This window comes from Rousettus aegyptiacus, unplaced genomic scaffold (assembly GCF_014176215.1).
Source record: "Rousettus aegyptiacus isolate mRouAeg1 unplaced genomic scaffold, mRouAeg1.p scaffold_m13_p_6, whole genome shotgun sequence".
Taxonomy (NCBI): Eukaryota; Metazoa; Chordata; class Mammalia; order Chiroptera; family Pteropodidae; genus Rousettus; species Rousettus aegyptiacus.
Genome location: NW_023416309.1, coordinates 72,051,827 through 72,076,953, shown reverse-complemented (window position 1 = coordinate 72,076,953; position 25,127 = coordinate 72,051,827). Strand labels below are relative to the sequence as shown.

Below are 25,127 nucleotides of genomic sequence, written 5' to 3'. Positions count from 1 at the left end.
ATAAGACAAGGCTAGAATACACCTTTCCCATAGAAGTGATGTAAGGACCAAAACAGATATGTATCTTTGAAAGTGCTGTAGATGCTTCCTATCCTCCTCTTATTACTATTAACTTTTAAAGTTAGTCTTTTAGGAGCTAAGAAACACCAATCACATTCTCTCTTATATTATCGTGTTTGTGATGTTTCTTTCTCTCTCGTACTAGACTTTAAGCCACTTGCAGGCGGGACTACAGCTGATGCGCCTCAATATCCTCCCTATAGTTCAGCATCACTGAACAGACTCAATAAATATGTGACGAATGGATGAAAGATGACTATGTCACAGAAGCCCAAATGTAATAAATAATAGTTCATTTGGAATCTGCACCTGTGGGGGAATTCTCTGAACACCTGCTGAAGCCAGTACTCCTGTTTTCTCAGCCTATCAAAGAAGGCAGCTGTTTCATTCCCTCCCGTGACCTTCTCTCATGCATCTAACCTGGAAAGGGCTGTGATTTTCCCCAACATACAGACTCTCCCAACATTTAATAGCCCCACTAAACAGACTTGCCCTTTAATATCAATCTGGCAAAATTCCATTTAAAAATTTGTTTTATTGAATATTTTCATAAAATGAAGGCGATATTAAAGACATCTGGTTACGTTAATTAATGCAGATGTTATATTACTAATTTCATCTGCAATAGAAAAGAGTGATAAACACTACCATATTTTTCTCCTATCATTTAAATCCCAAATCCATAAGATGAACATTCCATTCCCGAATATCCAGAAAATCTACTTTTATAGATCCCAAACCATCCTGAAAAGCAGAATTGTTACTCTCTTTTGTATCTGTACCCAGAATGCATTACTACTTCATATCTATATTATGCATGAAGTGGCCTTCAAACTGTCATTTTAAGGGACTATGTTCCTCTGGTAGGTACCATTTTTAAAGTGTGATGTGAATATTTTCATTTTTAAGCAGCTTCACATGGAAATTGAGACTTCCGGATGTCCTTGAAAAATCGAGGTGGGCCCACATGGCTGCCTTGCAGCAATCACCTGGGGAAGGCCCCTTTTGAGAAAGGGAGCTCTGATTCAATGCTCCTTTGCCAAGGCTCACTCGCTTCTGCACTTGCCTGACTTCGCTGCCCCATGGTTAGCACAGAGAAAAAGGCGTGGCTCCTTTACAAAAAATACTTAAGTTCATATATTGTTAATAAATTGAAGAGTAAAAATACATGCTTGGCATAGAGTATTAGCTACAACAAAAACCAGCTCTTAGTGGAGTTGAAGGAAGATTGGAAGTAGAACAACTGAGGGAAGGCCACCACTGCGAGCAAATGCTCAGAAGCAGAAATAGACAAGCTAGGTTAAGAGAAGTGGAGCTGACTGGTTTGGCTGGAGTGAAAGGTTTCCATAGCGGTATAGGAAAAAGGTGGCAGATGAGACAAAGAATAGAGAGACTGCAGAGGGCCTAAGGTCCAAGGCCAACGACTCTGGGCTGCGTTCTAGGGACACCTGGAGCTCTGGAAGGTTTATTACCAATGGCAAAATGAGTGGTCAAGTGGGTGGCCACATCTAAGGTATACAGGAGAAAAGTGAGACTGGAGATGGGGCTACTGGGGACCCCAGTCAGGAAGGTACCAGCCCACATGAGAATGCAGAAAGAAGAGACCAAGTGTGTAAGAAATACAATGGCTTGGGGAGCAGAAGGCACTGGAGGAAGAAGGATGGAAATAACTCAAATATGAAAAAAAAAGTCGTCCAGCTTGAGCTGAAGAAAGGTGGAGCCAAACACAAATATTGGAGAGAAACTGGCTCTTTGTTTTGGTTTTAAATTTACATAGGTATGTGTGTTTAAGGTAGTGGGGTGGGAGGTTGTAAATAATGAATTTGGTTTGAGACATGTTGAGTGCAAGAAAATGATGGGGGCGATCAAGAGACAGTTGTGCAGATAAGGAGAGCACACGCAGGGAGCCACTGAGCAATGGGGATGACTAGAACCAAGGGAAGGCAAAGATTTCTGAAACACGAGAGCCAGAGGTCTGACGATGACCTGCACTACCAAACCAGAAACATTTCTCCGTTTCAAGAAACAATAGAGGTTTAATTCAAACCAAACGGTTGTCCTCGATACCCAACAACTCCAAGTTTTTACTGGGCCTCTGGCATGATAGATGGGTCTCAGTTTACCCAGAGACAGTAAAATCAGATGAAAGGGGTTAATTATAGCCTTTCTCCCTACTACTAGATGCAAAATAGCCATGATGAAGCCATGATAAAGCTATGTCTTTTTAAACAGGCAAATTGATCATTGTAACTGTTTTTTTTTTCCCTCTTAACCACCCGCCCCCCCCCCCAAATCCCACACATTTTAAGTCATATGCCTGCTTTTCAAAGCCTCTCATATAAAGATCCCAAACGTAAAAGATGCCAACATAATCCTAGACCTTAAAGAGGCCTTGATTTATCATTTCACAACTGGTTCTCATGCATCCCCCGCCCCCTTCCATGCCCTTTCCACTTTTTCAGAACTTAACTATAAATTCTGCCACTAGATCAGGGGAGGCAGGCAGGGTGGTGATGGATGTCAGACCAGGGGTGGGGAAGGTGAAGTGCAGATCCCAAATGGGAACAGATAACCATGCACACTGGCAACCGCTGACGGCTGCTTGCAGATTTCTCACAGACTGCTCCAGTTACGACTTAACCAGTGACCCCCCCACCCCCACCATCTGCCAGTTCAGACCTCCCTTCTGCTACTAATGTCTAGCTATGCATGCTCGCTCCTGCACTGGGAAAAGGGTGCTTCCGCTCTTATTTCATATTGGTTTGGGTTCTTTTTTGAAAAATGTCAGGTTAATTAATCCTGCCTAACTGAAAAATCAAGTTAATTTTTATCCAGGGTTTCTTAACTTAAAAAAAGTTTTTTTTTCCTTAAAGAGCAGATAATGCAACAAAGACTGAGTACACTACAATGAAATGAGTTATAAAATATAAAAATAACCACTTAAAGCAAAGTTGATCTACCTCGTTCACGTCCCAGGATTTTTTGCGGCACAGGTATAGGGCTCTTCCTTGCACTTACTTGTAGGTTTCTCCTTTAAGCAAGGGGGGCACTTCCTGTTTGATATGGGATGGGGAGACAGGACAGGTAGGGGGTCTAGATGACTGAGGAGGCTCTAGGTAAAATATGGAAGTCGGGCAGTGTCTCCGAAATCAAACTTCTTTCCCTGCTCCCCTCCTACCACCTGGTTCCTGCCCAGTGCCAGGCACTCTGAGATCTCACACTGCTGTCCCCGGCCTTCCAGGATGGCACTGTCCCGTGGCAGGGCTGCCCCTGGCTCACAATGCCACCTCATCCAAGCTTGCCCACATCCTCTCCCAGGGTATAAAATTATTTCTCCATCCAAGCTCCAATTTCCCTAATATGGATGATTTCTTGATGATATATTTTTAAAAAATCAAATTAAATTACACTAAAAGGTAAATAACAAAAGTCGACTTTCCCTGACCCCCCACACAACATATCTACCTTTTACATATGCATTAGTAATTTGTTGACTTAAATTGCTGGTCATAATTTGGCAGCCAGGGAGTCAGGTCCAGTTTTTAGTTATGTTTTGGCCTGGGCAGTATTTTAAAAATTGGCAAGTTTCACATACAATTAGGTTTTTCCCTTTCTGTTTTCTTTCCTTCCCTCCTTCCTTCCCTCCTTCCTCCCTCCCTCTCTCCCTTTCTTTTTTAAAGAAGGCAGCAGCTGATCTATTAGCCCAGGGCCCAGAGTTCCAGGACTGAAGAGCAAGCGCTCTGTCCGGAGGGACATACATGCTTCAGTTCACGGGAGTACCCACCACTCCCAACTGTTATATACCTGGTCTGCAGCTCTTATTTTCTTTACCTGACTGGCATTTAAATTTGTGACCTTGGCGTAAATAACTCTCTAAATGATGGCACAATTAAAGAATTTCACAGACGTGGGAAGAAGAAAGATTGTGAGGTATGAGCTTTTCCTGGCTTTCTGCTATAGATCTAAACATCTATAATGCCTAATCCAAACAACCATATTTTTCACATTTATAATTTATTCAGAAAATCTAGAAACAAGTCACTGTAGGTTCCTTCCTACTGAGACCAAGAAAAGAAATCACGGTATATAGGAAGCTGATTCCACAGGAGAACACAGGAGCCATTCTCAACTGAGGATATTTCTTCTTTGCCTTTCACAGTACTGCTCTTTTCCCTTTCCCCTCCTTTCTCATCTTTGAAATTTCTTTCACTTCTCCTTCTACTGGGCCCTCCCCATATCACTCTCTTCAACTCAACCATGCATTACCACAGGAGTACTTATTTTTCAGCAGTTTGCCTGTCCATCCCACTCAACCTCAATCCTCAACACTCCGGTGTGTCAGGGAAAATTAAGAACTTTGAGAGGCACCATGGAAAGAAAAAGTTTAGCAAGCGATGACCACAAACCACGAACACTGGCCACATTTAGTCACTGTTCTTTACAAAACTTGAAAACTTTATCAAACACTCAATGGGGGGTTTCTAGCCTATGCAGGTTTAAGGGTTGATTTCACATACATCCAAATCAAGTATTTTAGGAAAAAGAAAACAAACTCTGAAACCAGGAGGTCAGGAAGCGAATGGGCTCCCTAGAGCTTCTAACTTGCTGACAGGCAATAGTGACTCCAAAAGAACAGCCACACTGAGTCAGATTCAATGCCAGTCTTATGACAGTGACAAGGAGGGACACATTCAGAAAGCAATGCCTCTCCTCATTAGCAGCTTCAAAAGTCAGATGAGCCTCCAAATTATTTCACTTTAATAACCTATTATCGTTCTATATAAAACTGTTTTGAACTTTCAAACCAGGAACCCCTAGCCTTCCCAAATTGCCTGTGCTGCTTGAAATGATAGGATCCTAGAAAAATTATTTTTTTTATAAGAACCAGTCCTTGTTTTTAATGGCTTTTTCTTTTATTATTGTAGGAAAATACATATAATATAAAATGTACCATTTAAACATGTAAATTCATTGGCATTAATTACATTCACAATGCTGTACAACCATCACTACCATCTTTATGAACAACTTTTTCATCACCTCAAAAAGAAACCTCATACCCATTAAGCAATCTCTACCATTCCTTCCAATTCTCTAACCCTTAGCCTTGGCAACCACTAATCTGCTGTCTGTCTCTATAGATTTGCCTGTTCTAGATGTTTTGTATAAATAGAATTATTCGATATGTGACCTTTTGGGTCTCGTTTCTTTCAGTTAACATAATGTTTCAAAGTTCATCCATATTGTCAAATAATATTCCATTTATGGTGTGTGTGTGTGTGTGTGTGTGTGTGTGTGTGTGTGTGTGTAAGCTTTTGTAAAATTAATATCAGTGGCTGGGTAGTATGTGGCTGCAAGCTACTACTAAACTTAAGGAATTTACCTATGTGACAGGTGGTATATCTTTTCAGTGGTTCTAGACACTTGAATATTATAAACCACGAGGACAAAATCCAAGCGTACTCAACCCATATCATTCATAATCTAATAACTTTCTACCTGTATTCAAATTCCATCTTTCCAGACTGATGAGTTGTTAGGTTATCACACTGCTAGTGATTGCTAAGTTTGACTACGTTGTATTTTTCCTCCTTTGTAATTAATAAAGAATCTATAGGGTGATAATTTGAGAACGTGAATTTCCTATTCTACAGCCTTTCACCCAATAGTTTAGCATTCATTGATGATCCTGAAATAATTATACTGATGGTTGCAAAATGCTGATCTTATAATTTTATCATTCTCTACTCTTATTAGCTTGCAAGAAAATGCTCTCCTCATTCTCACCTCTGTATTTTTTGACTATCACTGTGGATTCATACATACATTTTTAAAATTCAGTATTTACTACCATCATTACCAGCATTTTCCTTTTTATTGCTCCAACTGCTCTAAGTTTGACCAGTGGGAGACCCTGTAGGCCAGTCCCTGTGTTCTTTTGATAGGCCCTCATCATTGTATGTCTATTTCCTTGATATCTGACACAAGACCTTGTAAGGTTGACATATTTCTCTGCCCTAGACCTTGAATTAGCTGTTTCTGCAAAGAGCCTTGGTTCCTTCCTGTGGTGAAAAATATTTAGAAACCAAAATCTGGGTGCTAATTGTGCTCAATGCTACTGGAGTTATCACGGCTTCTAGGATCTTTCAGTGGTTAAAACTAAGAAACTAAAATAAATAAATAAAAGTAGGAAATTTATTATTTTATAATCATGAGTTCACAATGATACTTCTAATTCAAATCTAACACCATAAAGTTTGTTCTTATTTTTCCCATTCACTATCTGCATCTCCCTGGTTTCTAAGAGTGTCAAGATCTTTACTTACTCACCTTTACTAATACACAAAGTAGATTCAGAATTACTGTACTAATAACACTCCCCAAAACAAACCTACTTAGTATAGTTTGAGATTTCTGCAGTTCATCATCCTGCAAATATGTCCAACTAAGGATATACAGAGAAACCTATTTAAAAATTTCTTGAGTTCTTTTTTACTAAATAAACTCTCTATAGTTTTACTTAACAATATTTTGTTTGCTATTTAGAAGCTTATCCCTCAAGACGAATGGAACCTATAAGACTAAAGACCTCAATACTGAAGAAAGCTATTTCGTCGAAATGATTCTTTCACCAATTTAAAAAGGCAAATAATTCTAAAAAAATTTATAATAAAAACCAGCAATCTCTACCTCCCCCTTCCAGTTACTCCATCATTAACCTCCACATTTTAAAATAATATGCTCCAAATTACCATAACCTCTAAATTCCATCAGTTTTGGAAGTTATATAGTCATTTCCTCTTTCATTATAGAAAGATTTAGATCTCTTACATTCCACCTTTCCCTCTTCCATCTTCCTATAGTTAAATCAGACATTTTGGTTATATTAACAACTAATGTCTATGTTATTATAACTATGTACATATTCACTCTTAAGAAACACATTATGCTTCCTTTTTTTGTATTACTTTTTGTTTTCCTGCAGTTAATAACTGATTTTCTTTTACAGTTGCTCAGATTCCCTCTTACTAAATCTCACACTCTCCAGCAGCCTCTCTGCAATTTTTCATGCAGGGAAACATCAATCTAATTTCTCCCCTGACTTCTAGCTCTATTCTGGAATGGTGGTTCTGTTTGTTGCACAGTAGATAGCCTGGGTCTTCCCACTGCTATTATCTAGGGAGTTCTCTTTCTTTCTCTCCCTCATTTCTAGCACCACAGCTCTCCTTCCCAGATGTCTTTCTCATTTAGGGAAGGTACTTTCTTATTTAGGGAGCTTCTTGCAATACTCCACTGCTGGGAGACTAGATACCATTCTGATCAGACCCTTTGAATGTGATCTCTCCCCACAACCCCAGCTCCTTTGGGAAGTTTATAGGAACTTATCTTTTCCTGGGGGTTTTAAAATTTCATTATGCTGTATCCTGAGGTGGGTCTTCTGTTCATTTCTGAAGCTGGGTACCTTGTGAACTCTTTCAATATGGCCACTCCCTTCCCTCAACTCTAGGGAAATTTCTTGTATTATCACCCTTGAAAATTCCCTGCTCCTGTTTTCTCATTGTGACATTCCTATTATTTGGATCTTGGACTGATCCTCTAATTTTGATATCCCCCCGTGTCTTTTGGTTCTAATTTCAGAAAGATTTCTTCGACTTTACCTTCTACTCCTTAAAACTGCAGAAGGTGTTCAAAGGGTCTTTCTGTTTGTCACTTTTAAAAGACAACTTTCCATAGTTCTTTCTTTCACAAAAAAAAAAGAAATAGAAAGAAAAGAACTGAAGGGTGTAAGTCAGCTGAACTATAAGACATTAAGTCCAACTACTGTTCATTTGCTCATACCTACGGTTATTTAGTATACAGGCGGTAGGTCCATTTGCCAAGTAGGAGAAATGGCATCATTCCTTTCAGTAGCTCAATGTGACAACAAGGCTTTCTTCTGTTAATGACAATCTATATATTTTGGGGTTTTCTGAAATTGATACTGACCGGCACGACCATAAGAATGGCTCGAATCAACAATCCTTTAGAATACATATAAACCTTTTCCAGTCCTTTAGATTACATGAAAAACTTAATTCTGAAAAAAATATCAAAGGCTCAGAAGACATCTCAGATGGTTTTCAGTGAAATACACATAGAATATATCAATGGTCCCCATGGAAAGAACCTATGTGCCTCCCAACAGCATAACTGCCCTTCTCTACTCTGCCATGCTGGGGCTTGGAGTTTGAAAACTAATTTTCCCAAGGTCCCTTACCAGCTAGTTTCCTGTTATGTTCTGCCAATATAAGGTACTAGTAGGAGTTCAGAAATCAAGAAGAGAAATGAAGCTGTTTCTCTCTTTCTTCATCTACTGCTAGCAGTGTCTCTGCAAGTATTTTCATTCCCTTGGTGATCCCAGCAGCAGCCATGGAAGCCTCCCTTTCGCAGGCCCAGAGCCAGTGAGGCCCTCCTCTGGTCTGGTGGCATCTCCTCATGGTCTCAGCACCACCCAGGAGCCCCGTCCTAGGCGGTTCTAGCACTGGCTGAGCAGCAATCCCAGGAGCACAGTAGGGAGTATGCTCCTGGGCTCAGGAACACCATGTCCGCACTTTCCTCCTCCCAGGTCTAAGTGTAGTAGCTGCTTCACACAGTTACTAATTTCGGGATTACTTTGTTCTCCCCTTTTATTCTGTCATTCCAACAATATTGTAACAAGTTCTCTGTATTAAGTCTCTTTTTGGAAGAATATCTTGTATGGCTACTCTTTTTCATGATTGACCCCTGAACTAACAGAGCCTCCCTGAGGATAAAAAAAAAAAAAGTTGCAAAACCTCTAGAAGTCCTCAATACCAGAAAGAGCTAATAAGTGTACAGCGCCTCATCTATGGCTATGATAGCAAAAGTATAATCCAACTTTAATTGTTTTATCTTAAAGTCATATAGCTCTAGAAGATGGCAAATTTACCTCTATGTGAAGTCCTAAAGTAAAGAGGATATTTGCCAGTTTCCAAACTAAGTAGCTAAATGCATGACAGAGCCTTCTCCATAAAGTCTGACTGATGTTAAAATTGGCTGGCATACTGCTCAGATGACCAAAAACTAAAATACCTTTCAATGAGGAGATGAAACTGAGTTAGGAGAAGGCTGCTTTGGTCTTCGATTTTGCAAAATGCAGCTATGCTACATTATTTAAGTGCAATGCACTATTTTCAGCAGATTTTCAAATAAGTAATGGAAATGGCAAGAAAGCAGATACAAAGATATTTTTAAAAAGAAAGTTTCAGATTATATCATAAAAATACTATTCAATAACATTTAAAAAATGCACTTCTTGAACAACTCTTCCTATATTCTGTTCTATTCTATAACACACTTCCACATGGCTCCATGCTCCGTGACACATCAAGGGAAAAGTAACTGGCTGGGACAAACAAACATAGGGGGTAGCAAGGTTTGATAGATGCTGGCTGAGAGGGTAGGATGAGGCTCAGGAGACAGGCCTTTGAAAGGTCTATTCTTACCTTTAGAGATGATGAATAGAGAAGAGCAATGGAGAGGGGAAGACTTGAATTAAGAGACAACAAGAAAGAAGAAAAAAAAGACTCAAAAGAGAGAAGAGAGAAAAGAGGCAGAGGGGCAGCACAGGAGTACAGGGAGAGTCCAGCACCCCAGAGCCACAGATTTAACTTCAAGGTGGGTGTGTTAAGGCTCCCAGTGACTGGCTGATGTCAGAGTGCAGAGCCCATCAAAGAGAGACCCTTTGAGGCTGCTAGTGCTACAGGGCTGTTTGCTCAGAGAACCTACTTAGGATTATTTACAACATCCTCTCACTGGAGCAAAGGAAGTGTGAGCCTGACTTTCAGTATTAACATGGAGGAAAAGAGATATTACTGTCTGTGGGAGTTACTACCCTCAAAATAAACACATCAGCCCTGGGCGGAAAGGTTGCATAGAGAGCCTCAAATCTCGAAACAGAAATTCTCCAAAGGGCTCCTTATTACCTTTTGTCACCTACAAACTGAACAGTTTTCCAGGCATTCAGCAATGCCAGAGACACTTGGGTGGGCTTATTTGAAATGAGTGGTGTAGACAAACCTAGTTTGTATTATCACCTTGGAAGGAAAAACAGATAATAATTCTGGGTTCATTTTGAGGGTGACTATTGGTATAATATGTATGACTTTCATTTCTCTTGTTCCAAAGAACCCATATATGCCTTTATTTAAGTTAAATCTTCTGATTTGCCAAAGGCAAGTTATGTTATGTTCACCTTGGTAAGGGTTAGAAAAAGCAGTCATAGGACAAACAGAAGCTCCTTCCAGTGAGTGCTCCCTTCCCTCACCCCTTACACATACAATTAGGTCACAATCATAGTTTTCACTCTGCAAAGCAGTTAGAAATATATTTGTTTAGTACTTATAAGCTATAAGGGCTTTTTTCCCTTAAATTTTGCCAAAGGTCTAGAGTTTATTTATGCAATGGGAAATAAAGGTACCTTTTTTTCTTTTTTTTTGCAGGGAGGGAAGAATAGTTAAACTTAATCATATTATGACTATTAAATTGATTGGAGCCATCACATGCCACCACAAATATAAGACACAACTTAAGAAATAATTTAGGTAATGAGACAACCCACTGGAAGCAGGTCCAGATCACATATTTTTTAAAAAAGAAAGCGAAGCATAGTTAAAATAAAACGACAACAACAACAAAAAAACAGACAAAAGAGATGTAAATTTGAGTCACAAAGAAATGCTTTTTTTTTTTTTTTTTTGGATAGGACTGGAAGTTTAACCTTTCTAAGCAATTGCGTATAAAACAAATTCAATGTCACAGTAAGATGTGCCTGTTGCCTAACTAAAATGAAAGTCATGTCCCCTGACTCTGAGACTTCATTATCTGTAAACAAATGGAAGTCGGAGTAGCAAAATGGACTAAGTAAAGGCATCCCTTATTAGTAAGGATAAAACAAACATAGTAAAATGAGTACATGCAACTGAAATTATACAAAAAGAACTGATAATAGGCTTAGAGGAGTCTCTGCAAATCAAACATTCCAGGCAGAAAACTTTCCCTCTAGGTTTCAAAAATAAATTCCAATGTTTTGGATGTATGAATATATCAGCGATCAGTTAAATGCACCCTACTAATAAAATAAGAATGGCAAGAATAAGATATAGCAACAGGAATGCTTAATTCACTTATATTTATTTTCGAGAGATCTTCTGGTTTTTAAAGCCATTTTGTTTCTATTTCTGTTTTGTTTAGGTAAATCTATATTGATTATTAAGTTTCTGTTACCATATCACATGAAAAATGGTTGCATTGAGCAGTGTGGCACCTTGTTTTAAAAATGCCAAGGAATTTTAGAGATTATATTGTTCTAACTTTGCGTAATTTCATGGAATGGGAAGCACCAAGTATTTATTGTTTTTAATTAGAAAAAAATGTTATCATGGTAAAATATGCATAACATGAAATTTCCCTCCTTAACTATTTTTAAGCGTACAGCTCAGTGGCATTAAGTATAGTCACACTGTTGTGCTACTGCCATGGCCATATTTACTCATTTTCAAAAGTGACTATGTGTAGTTTTCTTTCCATTTCTCTGTGTGTTTACAGGTAAGAGGTTATACTAGACAAATACCAAACAATGATGAAAAAAATCTTAGATCCATTTCTGCAAATTTTTTTTTTTTTTTTTAAAAAGGCTTTTCAAAAATCCAAGAGTCATTTTGAAAGGAATTGCTGCTCTAATAGTCAAAAAAGGGAGAAGGACTCTTGTATACACAAGTCAAGTGTGGAAGGACATGCAGAGTCTGTTCAGGACATGTGCTCTCCTGAGGCCACTGAGATGCACACCCGACTGCGGTCAGCTCCGAGCAGTGGTACATGCGACACAAGGAGAGACCTGAGGGGTGCCACGGGAGGAGGCCTGTGTCACGGACCACTGATACCCAGTCCAACACAAAGACCATTCGGCTGCTAATCTGGAGAAATCGATCTCCGTGCTCACACTCAGAGGCAGAGAAAACTTAATAGTGATGTAAAATGAGGAATTTAGTACTGGTTCAATGACTGAAAATTGTCATTATTGCCTGGCTCTGAAATAGGAATTGTGAGCCAAAAAATAAATACTGAGTCACCAATGAGGTTCTGTCGAAGCCATTAAAATTTTCATTAATGCAACAACGTCTAGAGTCAAGTTCTTTAAAGGTTAATATTCGGATTCATAACAGTACATCTCTAAGAGGTTTGGTAAAGGAGAATTATCTGTTTTCTGAATACCACAAGTTCCCTTAAACTACCCAAGCCCTCCTACTTCATTTAGTCATGTGCAGTTCCAAGTGAGCATTTGTATCATCAGGACCAATAAGTTACAAGGGCAGATCCTCTGGACTGTAAGCACTGCTTTGTAATTGAGCCGCTTTTCACAGAGACACTGCTACGAAGCAGGCTGCATGGCGAACAGCAGTAGGAGTAGGGATTGTCTCATGGACAGAACAGCAAAAGTGGTTGACAGAGAGGCTTTGTACAGAGTTAGAAATTATACACATAGGTATTAATTATTTTATTTTAATTTCTAAAAATGTTACAACTCCTTTAATTTTGTTTGTTTCTATTCAACTCCTTTTATCAATGGTTATTGTTTCTTGTATGCAGTGTTGCGTATCACAGCTAATAGTAAAAACCATCTCATTTTCTTAGTATATACATATAACTAGCTGCGACTGGGGTCGGGGGTGGGGGTCTCAAACAGAATGGCACACACGAGAAATTCAGAAAGGTGATCTGACATTAAAATTTTTGTTTTGATAATACAAAAAGAAGATAATCCACTTGTAAATAATTGTGACTTTAATAACCCTAAAACCAGCTACATTCCACTTAATTCATTTTATAGTTTCTATTTTTAAGGAGGGAAAGGCATAAAAATCTCTACGAAACTTAAATTTTAGAAAATTTTCTCAAAAAGTAAAAAATGCCTACCATCTCACTTTAATATATGTAACTAAAAATAGCTCCAGAGCTATAATGCTAACTTTAGAGAAAAACATAAGGAATCCCTATCTATCAACTACTTTTGAACACAGAACTGAGTTATTGTCAATAACCCAATCACTTTACTTTTCTATCCAAATACATACTAAAACCCATACCTTTCATTAAAACATTTCCCTATCTATCTTTCTTGTTTTGTTTTGATGAGAAAAATTATGTTTGTTCAAAAAAAATTTCAACCAACACAGCAGTACATAGCACTTAAGGTACACGTCTCTATTTAGGTATGACTGACCTCAGCAAGTAGCTCACCTGGTGCTGGCCACCCTTGTGAAAGGAGAAGATTGACAAAGGTCTGGCCTAGACCCCTGGCTCAGCTCTGATTCATTGGTACCTGCGTGTAGGGTGGAGGGGACTGTCTAATTTTCTTCAAAGGGGTTTGGAAAGAGGATGGGAGAGTTGGATGGAATCTCACAGACTGTCTAGGCTAAGGCACTGATTTTACATGTAAAAAGACATCAAGCGACTTCCTTCCCAGGCTTATTTAGCTTGGGTAATTTTAGTCACAACTAGAATTCAATTCTTCACTTAATTTTAATTTAAAAATATGAAATAAAATCAGTATGTGAATGAGAAGCATTTGAGTGTAATGGTGAACTCCTGAAGGATTAGTTTGGGTTGGCAAAATATCTTTAGTGGTGACGGGGCATTCTTCCTTAATAAGTAGTAGACAAAAAACAGAAGTAAAGTATACTCTGAGTATGTAAAACATATTCTGCCCCAGGCCAAATGATAGTCTTTCTAAATGCAGCAGTACTTGCTGGTCCCATAGGGTCAGTGAAAGCAGATGAATTCATTGGTGAACAAACATTACCAGAAAACATGCACAAACACGTACATCAGCGGGAGTAGCATCAACCAAGGTCCATATAGTGTAATTATTACTCCATAACAACAGAAGCCGCTCTTAGATATCACACCTTATCTTTCCAAACCACACCGAGCCAAAACAATAATCAAAAAACGATTTTACTTTGTGATCACTTCTGACCCCTTGATGATGGGAAAAGTCACTGCCTCATAACAGATTATAGAAGCGTGGAGGCCTCTGAGGTGGTCATGGTGATAGCTCTGAGGCTGTCAGCCCCTATCAATCACCTTCCATTAAATAAAGGTTTTCCAATTTTGTGCTTCTCTCCAGAGCTTCATTTTGCCTGGATTAAGCTGAAGCATCAACATTTGAACTTACTGCTCCTATTTCTGCTCCCCAAATAAATGCTGTTAGCAGAAAAATGGGCTACAATAGTTAAATAGCAGGAACTCAAAATCAAAGCAGACAACAGTGATGTGGTTACATATAAAAGATATCTGACCACAAACATTTCACACCTGTGTTATGCAAATTTCATGAGCAACCTCAGGGCCCAGGAGGGAGGGAGCATTTAAGGGTGTCAAGAGAAGGTGAGGTCTTTGAGTTGTATGTTTTAACTTCTGCAGTGAATATCTAGAAATTCCAATATATTCATCAGAGTGGCCCAGTATTCTCTTGAATTTCAGAAGCAGGTCTCCTAAGAGCTTTAGCAATATGATTCTACTACTTAGTACCTATTGTGTGCATGTGCATGATGGAAAAAAGTCATTTTTCTAAAATATAGCAGCTATATCTAGGAGAGGAAACAGTTTGAAATCAATTGAAAAAGGCATGTTTAAAAAAATAAGAGCACCTTAAGGAGAGGGACTCATTTATCTTGGTAATTCTGATTCCTGGGTAGATATATGCTGTATTCAGATACCAAATCCTAAGATGGGGTCACAGTTTATATAAATATGATCAAAGTTACAATCATACACATTTTTCTGTACCAATACACAGACGATTTCATGATTTTTTTAATGGCTATGTAAACATGACAAAACCCAGAAATAGAGTGGTAAGGACAGAAAGTGATGAAAAGGGGAGAGAGATATTTGAGAGCTATCCTCAAACAGCATAGGGGCTGACTCGATAGATGTGAAAGAGAGGTCCCAAAGTAATATGTTGCAACATGTGTTATTTGGCCCACACGGAATATTTTTAAATGTTAATTTATTGTCAACACTAAAATATTGGAAGATTTCACTTAAAAATCCAGATTTCAGGCTTCTCTTCAAAAAAATAAACAAACAGATGATCTGGCAATTCTAGGCGTGCATTCCCACTGGCAGAGATCTGCTGTTTATTCTCTAGCTTGCCACTGGAGATATAATCACAGTGACCCATTTCATTTCATTCATGAATGTTTCTCTCTGGTCTCTAAAAGCATTTTAAAGGATGAAGGAAGGTTTAAGCCTGAAAAAATAGGAAGCATGGAGGAGGAAGCCTATTTTGGGATAAAGATAATGAGTCTACAAAGAACATGTACAGATTGAGAGGGTGCTAGGGGACAGTCAAGAGAAAGTGACTGGCAGCACATAAAGACACAGACCTTGAGCTTCAGGAGAAGTTCAGTTCTGAGATGCAGAACTGTTAGTTGTCCATGAAGCCAGTTAATAAAGTAGCTTAAAGAAAAAAGAGTCAAGAAAAAAAGAGCAGAGGAGTCAGCCCTAAGTATTGTCCTCAATAGAAGAGGAAGAAAAGATAATGCAAGAGACAAAGGAAAACAAAATTAACACCCAAGGCTCTCCAAGACCTGGTCTAGCCTACCTGTCTAGCAGGCATCCTTGATCTTAGTAGGCAATCCTAGTTGTTGTTTGAGAAACCAAGTAGTGTTGGCTGCCTTAGTGTCTCCTTCGAGCCTGTCTGTATTTCCTGTTGCCTGAAATACTATTTTCTCCCACCTGTCTTTGTTACATTTCTAGTCAGTTTTCTACAATGAGCTCCAGTGGCTCTAATGAGGTTGCTTCCACGGTGCCCTGTGCACATCTAGCAGAGCTTTTCTTGCGCTGCCCTGAGTTTGCTGCCCTCCTGCTAGGCTGAGTGCCCCGTGAGGCCAGACACCAGGTCTTCTCTGACTTTTGATCCTATCACTTGGCATACAGTGGCATTCAACAAATAACAGAACAAAGGAAGGGAAGGAGTAAGCAATTGGAGTGGTAGGATAAATCTCAGGGTAATGCTATGTCACAGAAATCAAGGAAAAAGAGCCATTTCTGACAGACAGAAACATCTCAAATACCAGAAGCTATTTAAAGAGAGAAGAGAGGTGCTGCATTTTAGCAAGAACCTGTCACTAATAAGTCTGGGTTGTGGATGGTTTCTGACACATTATTGGAAAGCAATTTGGTAATATATATCAAAAGGCTTAACACTACTTGCACCCTGGGTCTAAATAAATCTGCTTGGGAAATATATCTGTAATGGACAACATGTTTTGTTTCTTTTTCCCTGGCTGTTCAGATTTAACCCTCATTTCCATTTTGAGGGAGCTCGCATCACGTGAAGTCCTGGCAGGAGACAATGCATTACTTCCCACCAGGAATGCCAACAGGGTCAGATTCTCCCTCTGCCCACCCACAGCAGCTAGGCTTGGCCAGTTTGGCATTCCTCCTTGCACCAGGAGAGGCTGAGCTGATCAGAGGCAGTGGCCTCACTCAGCACCTCTGGCTTCAGCATCCCGACCTCCCTCTTCCTGCCCAGGTGCGGCTGCTCTGAACCCTGGCTCTCCAGCTTCCTGTCACCTCTCTGGACCTCAAACAACCTTCCAGTCTTGGTCCTGCCATTATAAGAAACCCAGAGCCAGTCTCTGGAAGCATCCTAACTCAAACCCTGCCTGATAGAAAAAAATCCTAAATATAGAAAAAAGATATATGTATGTAACACAGCATTAATTATATAGAAAACTGTGGAAATAATCTAAAAGTCCCAAAAAGGGAGTACTTAAGTAAATGATAGTATAGCCACTTCGTAGAATGGCACTAATAGTACTAAAAAGGAAAACAGGTCTATATTAAAATGTTAAAAAAAAATAGAAGGGCTTACAAATACAGTATTATTGTATTTTTATGAAAATACTACTTGTAGGAAAAGAAATGACTGGGAGTACCAAAATCTTGAGTAAAAGTATTTTTTTCCCTCAAGTTTTAATTAATTTTTAAGTAACAAAAGTTGCACAGGCTTATTAAAAAAAATTCTAAAGACATATAAAGAAAACACTGATAATACCCCATTATCCAGCTCCAAGCCTGGCCTCCTCACAGCACTTCGAAGTGACCACTGTTAACTACATCTGCTCTTCTGTACTTGTCATGCTCTAATGAACACTTCCACACAGTACTTACTGGATTCTTGTGTTGCCCCTTCTTTCTCTCCATCCCTTTTTTCTTCCCTCCTCACCTCACTTAAATGGGATCATAGCATACCCTCCCTGATTATTTTGGTTTTGAGCTTTCCCAGAGGAAGCCTCTCCTCATTTCTTCAGACCTGTGCTGCAGTGTTATGTCCTCTTGGCACCTCTGACCTCCCTAGGCTGACTAAGATCCTTTTCCTCCTATGCTGTCTATAGTCATGAGTGATTTACGCCATGTGTCCCCAGCCCCCATGCTCTAAGTTCCCTAAGGGCAGAAACTGTGCCTTAAGTACCTTTCAGCTCTAATATTTGGCACCGGATGATACCCAGTAACTATGCTGGCATGGAAGAAGAAAAGAATGAATGAATGGGCAACACAAGCAGCACTAAGCTTGAAGAAGAGAAGGCTTTGAAGGCAGACATACCTTCATGTAGAGGACTGGGCATTTCTCCATAGAGACTGAATGAAAGATGACACGATGATATAGAGACAGACACATGTATGTAAAGAAAAAGGGAGCTATAGAATTTAACTAACTAGATTATTTTAACAAAGGAGGGTAAGAGAAAGAAGTGAGGAAACAATAGCCAAGAAGAATATTCTAGATGAATAGTAAGATAAATAAAAGATCCTGTGCGGTTATTCTTTTGCTCCAGATTGTTTGTGTTTGTAGTAGGGTTTTAAAAACAATTCATTTGGAGAGTAAACTGTCTCTAAGGTCAGTTAAATAAACCAGACAACTTAGAACTCAGTTTCATACCTATATTGTATTAGGTTCAAAAGAGCTAATATAAGAACAAGTGTGTTCAGTGCTATACCAAGGTAAGGCAGCACCATCTCCATCCACACATGCACTATAGGTGGCATTCGTTAATTTCATGATGGGTAATGGGCTTCAGCTACAATTCTAAATTTTAATTAATTTTTAAAAAATCAACTCCATTTCTAATCAATGAGGATGCTAACTTCCTAGCTCCAGAATATCCCTGCATACCTTACTCAAGGCATCACCATTTTCCTTAAAGGCCCTTCCATGCTGTCTTCACACAGAGCTAAGAGCCTCTGAGTCTTATGCATTGAGACGGTGCTCAGCAACCAATTTAAACCCACATTTAACATAGCTGGCCTTTATTGAGGACCCTCTAGCACCAGTCATTATGCCACCCAACTTGTTCTCATTAGTTTGCAGAATAACCATGGGAACTAGCAATTGTTACCCTCATTTTATAGAGAAGGCAGCTGAAACTTAGAGAGGGCAAATGGCTCAACCCAGGTTGTAAGTGGGCAGAGCCAAAACTGTGACCCAGGTCTGTCTGGCTCCACGCCCTTGCCGCCCTTGCCGTCCTGTGCTATGCTACCCTTAACCACTGAACTGCTCCACCTCCCAAGGACGACCATATTCCAAAGAGCTGAAGGCAAATCCAATGGTTTCACAGGCTGAAAAACTGTTAATTCAATGATAGTCGGACTGATCTCTAACCATATCACTGAAACCTTGCTGAAATCACAATAAATGTGCTTCGCCAACATTATGTAATAGTCAATATGCTGAGAAGCAACACTGTCCCTCAACCCGAGTCATTCAGAATTCTTAGTCTGGTCTTTCACAATTGGCTCCGTCCGTCCGTCAGACTCAGACGAGGCTCTATTTTGAATTCTAATGAGAACTAGGCACACTGAATATTTAAACTGCAATTACAAAGATCCTGCTTTTATGTAGATGTCCTTAATACAAGTAACAGATCTGAAAATATATATAGTTACCAATGGAAAATATCAGTCTAATTTGCATTTAGAAGCTGGAAAAGACAATATTGTTTTCTACTTGATGCTATTATTGAGATGGCGATGGGCAAAGAAAAGGGAAGAAAAACCATGCACAGATCTCAGTAAAAATTTTAAAGCCTGGGCTTCCGAGTGAAAGGTTCACAAAGAGGTGCTTGAATCCTTTGTTAACAACTGAACAAACAAATTCATCACCAGGCCGTTCTGTGTGGCCCCCTTGCAATTCAGTCTGTACTTATAACTAGAAATTTCCTCACTGTGAAAGCATCTATGACTGATACATCAGATCAGCAAGGAAGATATGCTGAGGATAGGGAAACAAAAGACCATTTCACGGTTCGCAACCTATTTTTGCACTCCCTTAAGTAAAATGATGATGTGCCGGCTGCTATCCTCAGCTCACTCAAGTGCTCTGAGTTAAACAGTAATAGAGTTTCATGTGAACAGTGACCAAGTTACACTTGACTGAGTTGGTTAACTCTCCCCCGCAACATAGTTAAAACAAACCATGCTTGCAGTTTCATGTATGTATAGGTATGTGTTTACATATAAAATGATCAATTTAGCCTTGCATTTGGGAAGATCAGGTGATTAACTCTTTGTTCTGTCTTGAGGATCTTGGACTAAGCCCCTGGTACCTAAATGCCTTTTTTATTAAGATAGTAATTTAACCTCCATGGCATTTGGCAATTCTCTTATAAATGCTAGCATTTGTGGAAAGAGAATATGGTTTATTTTTTTCTGATCTGTCTCTGGTTGATTCTCTTCAGTATCAAATATGTCCCTTGAGTTTTGAATTTCAGTTTTTTTTTTTTAATTTCTAGAAGTTCTATGTGGTCCCTTTTCAAATTTTCTGTTACTCTTCTAGTTTCCTATTCCCTAAAGATACTTTCAAGCTTCTCATTTCTTTAAATATAATAAGCATAATTGATGTTATCATCCACATCTGATAATTCTAATGCTGCAAGTCTGTACAGATTAGTTTCTGTGGTCTGTTGCTGGTCCTGGCTTATGTTTTGCTGTTTCCACGTATCCTGGGTTATCTTTGACTGTGTGCTGGTCATTGCCCTGAAAAACTTATTTTGGGTTGATTCTAGAGATTTAGGATAAACACACCTTTCTCCAAAGAGGCATTTCATTGTTTTTGCCAGGCACCTGGAGCTATAACAAGTGAGTCCGCTTCAAACCAAATTCAGGATACCTAGGGTGCAAATCTGCATGAGGGCCTTTCTGTGACCACAACTTATCAGGAACTTTAGTGTTTTCCTTTCTTTTTCTTCTATTCTGTTTAGTGCCAAGGCTGCTTTCTCCACAATTCTCAAAGGCAAGTTTACTTCTGGCTCACTTTTATCCTAAGGGTATAGCTCTTTGAGGCTCCAATTTAATCATCATCATCATCATCATCATCATCATCATCATCATCGGAAGTAGGGTCCCCTGTTACACAGCCCAAGTGAAGTGAGCTCAGACCCTTAACTTTAGCCCTACTTGCCTATCCCTCTCAGGATGTGGAAGTCTCTGACTCTTGTCTGCAAAAAGGCTCTATCAGATAAGTACCTAAGAGTTTATATGCTGGAAATAAAATAAAAGGTCAAGTTAATATGGTGGTTCTTTCCCCAAAATAATAAAACACCATTGATACAGCATGTCCACTTCCGGATATATGCAAAGAAAATCAGGGACTTGAACCAATATTTGTACACTCATGTTCATAGTGACATTATTACACTAGTCGAAAGATGGAAACAACCCAAGAGTCCACTGACAGAGAAATGGACAAACCAACCAAATACACACACACACACACACACACACACACAATGAATATTATTCAGCCTACAAAAGGAAGGAAATTCTGACACATGTTATGACTGGAGGAATATTAAAGACATTATGCTAAATTAAACAAGCCAGACACAAGAGGATGAACACAGTGCAATTCTACTTATGTGAGGTTCCTAGAGTGGTCGGATTCCTAGAGACAGAAAGTAGAATGAATGGTAATTGACAAGGGCTAGGAGAGGGAAAATAAGGAGATAGTGTTTATTGGGGACGGAGTTTCAGTTTGGGATGAAAAAGAAGTTCCGGAGATGGATCGTGGTGATGGTGGCACAACAATATAAATGTGCTTAGTGCCCCTGAACTGAGCTCTTAAAAATAGTTACATTGCATGATGGACCTAGAAGGTATTAAGTGAATGGAGTAAGTCAGATAGAGAAAGACAAATGCTATTTGATTTCATGTAAATATGGAATCTAAAGAACAAAACAAATAAACAAACAAAAATTAACAGAAACAAACTCATAGATACAGAAAACATTTGCGGGTCACCAGATGGGAGGGGGGATTGGAGGGCATCAGTGAAAATGGGGAAAGGGATTAAGAAGTACAGGTGGCTAGTTACAAAATAGTCACAGAGATACAAAGTATAGCATAACGAATATAGTCAATAATATTGTAATAAATATGTATGGGGGCAGAGGGGTACTACATTTATTGTGGTGATATATATAACTTTGTGAGTCATATGGATCTCTAATTACTATGCTGTACACCTGAAACTAATATAATATTGTATCCCAACTATAAGTGAAAAATAAAAAATTTTATTAAAAAATTAGTTACAATGGTAAATTTTATGGTATGTATATTTTACCACAATAAAACAATTATTTAAATAAAAGGTCTAATTTTGCCAAGGGCTGCTAGACCTACTCTACTAGTAAATTCCACAATATGCCTTCTGTTCAAACGCTTAATATTGATCAATGAAAGTCTTAGAATTTAATTGCTGAGTGTCATAAATACAAGTCTGACCTCCCTAGAGCTTTGAAGGCCACATGTTGAACTAGTGTGAAAACTAGCACTGCCTGTCAATGAACACATATATAATTACAAATTTCTCTTTAAAAACACAAATACAATACATTTTCCTTTAAAGGTATCGGGCATCAGAAATGGTATAAGGACAGTTATTTGGGTGTTGATCTACAATATTGATGGAACTGCTAAATAAATATTAGGAAAAAATTTAAGAAATAAGAGAAAAAAAATCTCTCTAAAGTAGTTCCATTGAAAGAATAAAGAAATTTCTTCTTTCAGTACCTAAACAGTCTTATACTCCACCACTTCTCCTTTCTGAGTCACTATATACAGTTCTAATATGGATAATAGATATTAAATATTATACCTACTATATAATATATAACACATAACTAAATAGAAATGAAACATGAGATAAATTATCAGTCAACATATTTTAAGATACAAAGTTTTAAAAATATTCATTTCAGTAATTCTGGGAGTTTTTAAATTCCTTCTATTTAAAAAAAAATGAAACAGAGTTCAGCTCAGAAATTTTTATGGAAATTTCTGGGTTTAAATACCAACACTAGGTAATAACTATAAAATAAAAAACTGGCAACGGTAGGAGTAACATTCTCCATTATGATTTCATGAATGACATATACTAAGGGCCACTACATTGCAAATATAAAAATTTACTAACATGTCTATGCATGTGTTCATTCCAAATGAATAGCAACATAATTGCTTACTACATAAAAAAGACCTCAGGAAAGTGGCTACTGAATTGGGAAGGCTCTTCCCACTTTAGACATATAATGATAATAGCTAATGCTTGCTCACTGCTTACTACGTGGCAAGCACTGTTCTAAGTGCTATATATCTATATATCTATATGTTATCTATATCAATATAATCTATATCTACAACTACATCTTTATATTAATTCATTTATTCCTTACAATAACCCTCTCATTACCATTTCAAAGATGAGAAAACGGAGGTAAAGGGGAGTTTGGGCTTTGCCAAGGTCACAGAGCTGGTGAATGGTGAAGGTGGGATGTGAGTCTAGGCTCTAGAGCCCACTAACCACAATGCTCTAAGGCACCTCCACATAAATATGAAAATTCAGGGGAGACGGCCAGCTTTAGACATTTTACATATTCTCTACAATTTAATTTTGATAACCAGGTTATCCAATTTTTTTTATAGCTGAGGAAACTAAAGCTCAGCAAGATTAAGTTTATACAGAAATCAAAGATAATAAGCAAAGGAGGTGGGAGTGAACCCACATCACTCTGTCTCCAAAGTTTCAGAATCTGGTGCAAAGAACAAAGACCCTGTGGACAGAAGTTATGTGAGAAGGTTGATAAGGCAAAATAAAGGAGGCTTTGCTTCTGGCAGGAAGAAGGAAGCACACGCCTGCAGGAACAGATAGCACAGACGGTTTGTATCCAATGGATGAGAACTGGGGTTGGGAGGTGGAGCAGAACAGGTGATAAAAGGGAAGCAGGCAGATCCCCTCGGAGTTCCACTTCCTCCGAGGTTCTGGAGTCCCAGAGAGAAGTGCCTGCTTCTCTCTCACCCTGTTGTTCTAGATGTCTGTTTAACCAGAAAACAGGCAAGGAAGGTGATGATGCCTCTCGAGCTATATGTCTCAAGTGACCCTTGCACAGAGGTCTTTGTTCTAAAACTAGATAGATCAGAGGGAATCCATTATATTTTTCATATTTAAAGGGCTACAAGTTAGGCAAAGCATGTGCTCAGATTGCTAGTTTTTTTTTGTTGTTGTTTGTTTGTTTGTTTTTTACTGTTATTGTATTTCTATTTACAACAAAAGTATTAGCTTTAGAAACTTGGTGCACCTTTGTGTGATGAACCACCACATAACAACCAGTGTGACGACTACTACTATCCCCACCATTTATCATCGCTTACCCTGGGCAAGGCACTGTGCACAGGCAATATATAATTTACACAGAAATCTGCATGAGAATTTCTGCAGAATATTAAGTACCTGCAGAATATCCAACCTAGCCCTCCTCAATCAGAACCTCTAGTGGAGAGCCTGGGAATCAACATCTTAAGACTCACTTCAAGAGATTCTTACCTTGGCATGTGAATCCTCATTTTATGTACGAGGTATTAAGGAGTAAAGTGACTGTCAAAAGTAACATCATTCAATATAGGATTTGAACTCATTTAGACTTCAGAACCTGGGCTCTTAACTGCTCTGGAGTTCAAACTTCAACAATTCAGCTTGTGATTAAAAGGAGGCACAGCTGTAATCAAGATTTTCTTTAAAACCCAGGAGATACACTACCACCAATCTGCACAGTGTCATACCGTTTCCCAAACTATTATTCTCTACAAGCCCACAGAAATGTTTCATTAATGCATTATACTTCCCCTGAACTCATAACAATCCATTTCATTTTAATGAAATTTAGTTATCTTTTAGTAATTTCAATACTTCATCAAATGGGACTGCCTATTTTAGGAGAGCAACCAACCCCTGCAGTAATTAGACAAACGTGGGAAACTCAGAGCAGTGCAAACCACAAGCGATGAGAGAGGCAGAACCCTAACTATAGCTCTCTCTTACCACAAGATGTTGACTTTCTGTCCACCATATTCACACGCCTGGTTTCAGTGCGAAGTTTCTCATCTGTGTTCTCCACCAGGTTGGCAAGGTCATCAATTATCTCTAGAAAGGAAAACAAAGATGCATGGTTAAAACCTTCAAATATCCTGGTTCACATCAAAGTATCAGAACTGTGGTGGTCCTTCCCAGTAATAATTCTCCCAAGTGCAGTGAGTAAAGGGGTAAAGAACCCATGTATGTTCTTTGAAAACTGCCACTCTGATTCAAAAAAAGGGGAAAAACGGTAGTTGTAAAGAAAAAACTGGTTTAACACAATTCCAGACCCAGAGGAGAAATGTCAAAAGTTCAAGGGAAAGAAAGCATGACCCAACAAATTTATGGCCAGCCAAGCTGTCATTCAAGTATAAAGGTGACAGACAGACACTATAGAAGACTTTAGGGACTACCAGCGTCCTTTTTAAGAAAACTACTTGATATTGAAATCTAGCCAACCAAGAGGTGAAAAAAAATAATGACGTCTAGAATGGAGAAGCCAGAGACCATGGTGTAAGAGAGATGATGGTGAGAAATGATCCACATAAATACTGAGCAGACAATAAACAAACATATGGATTAGGTTACA

The 25,127-nt window shown here is 38.7% G+C and overlaps 1 protein-coding gene across 9 annotated transcripts in view; it reads right to left on the bottom strand.

Moving 5' to 3' along the window:
• Nucleotides 1-25,127, bottom strand: part of STX8 (syntaxin 8) — a 221,375-nt gene that overhangs the window by 61,565 nt on the left and 134,683 nt on the right. For all 9 annotated transcript variants that reach the window (XM_016154663.2, XM_016154662.2, XM_016154665.2 and 6 more), the window contains one exon: nt 24,506-24,607. In XM_016154663.2, coding sequence (XP_016010149.1) covers nt 24,506-24,607 — 102 coding nt within the window. The remainder of the gene's footprint in view (nt 1-24,505; nt 24,608-25,127) is intronic.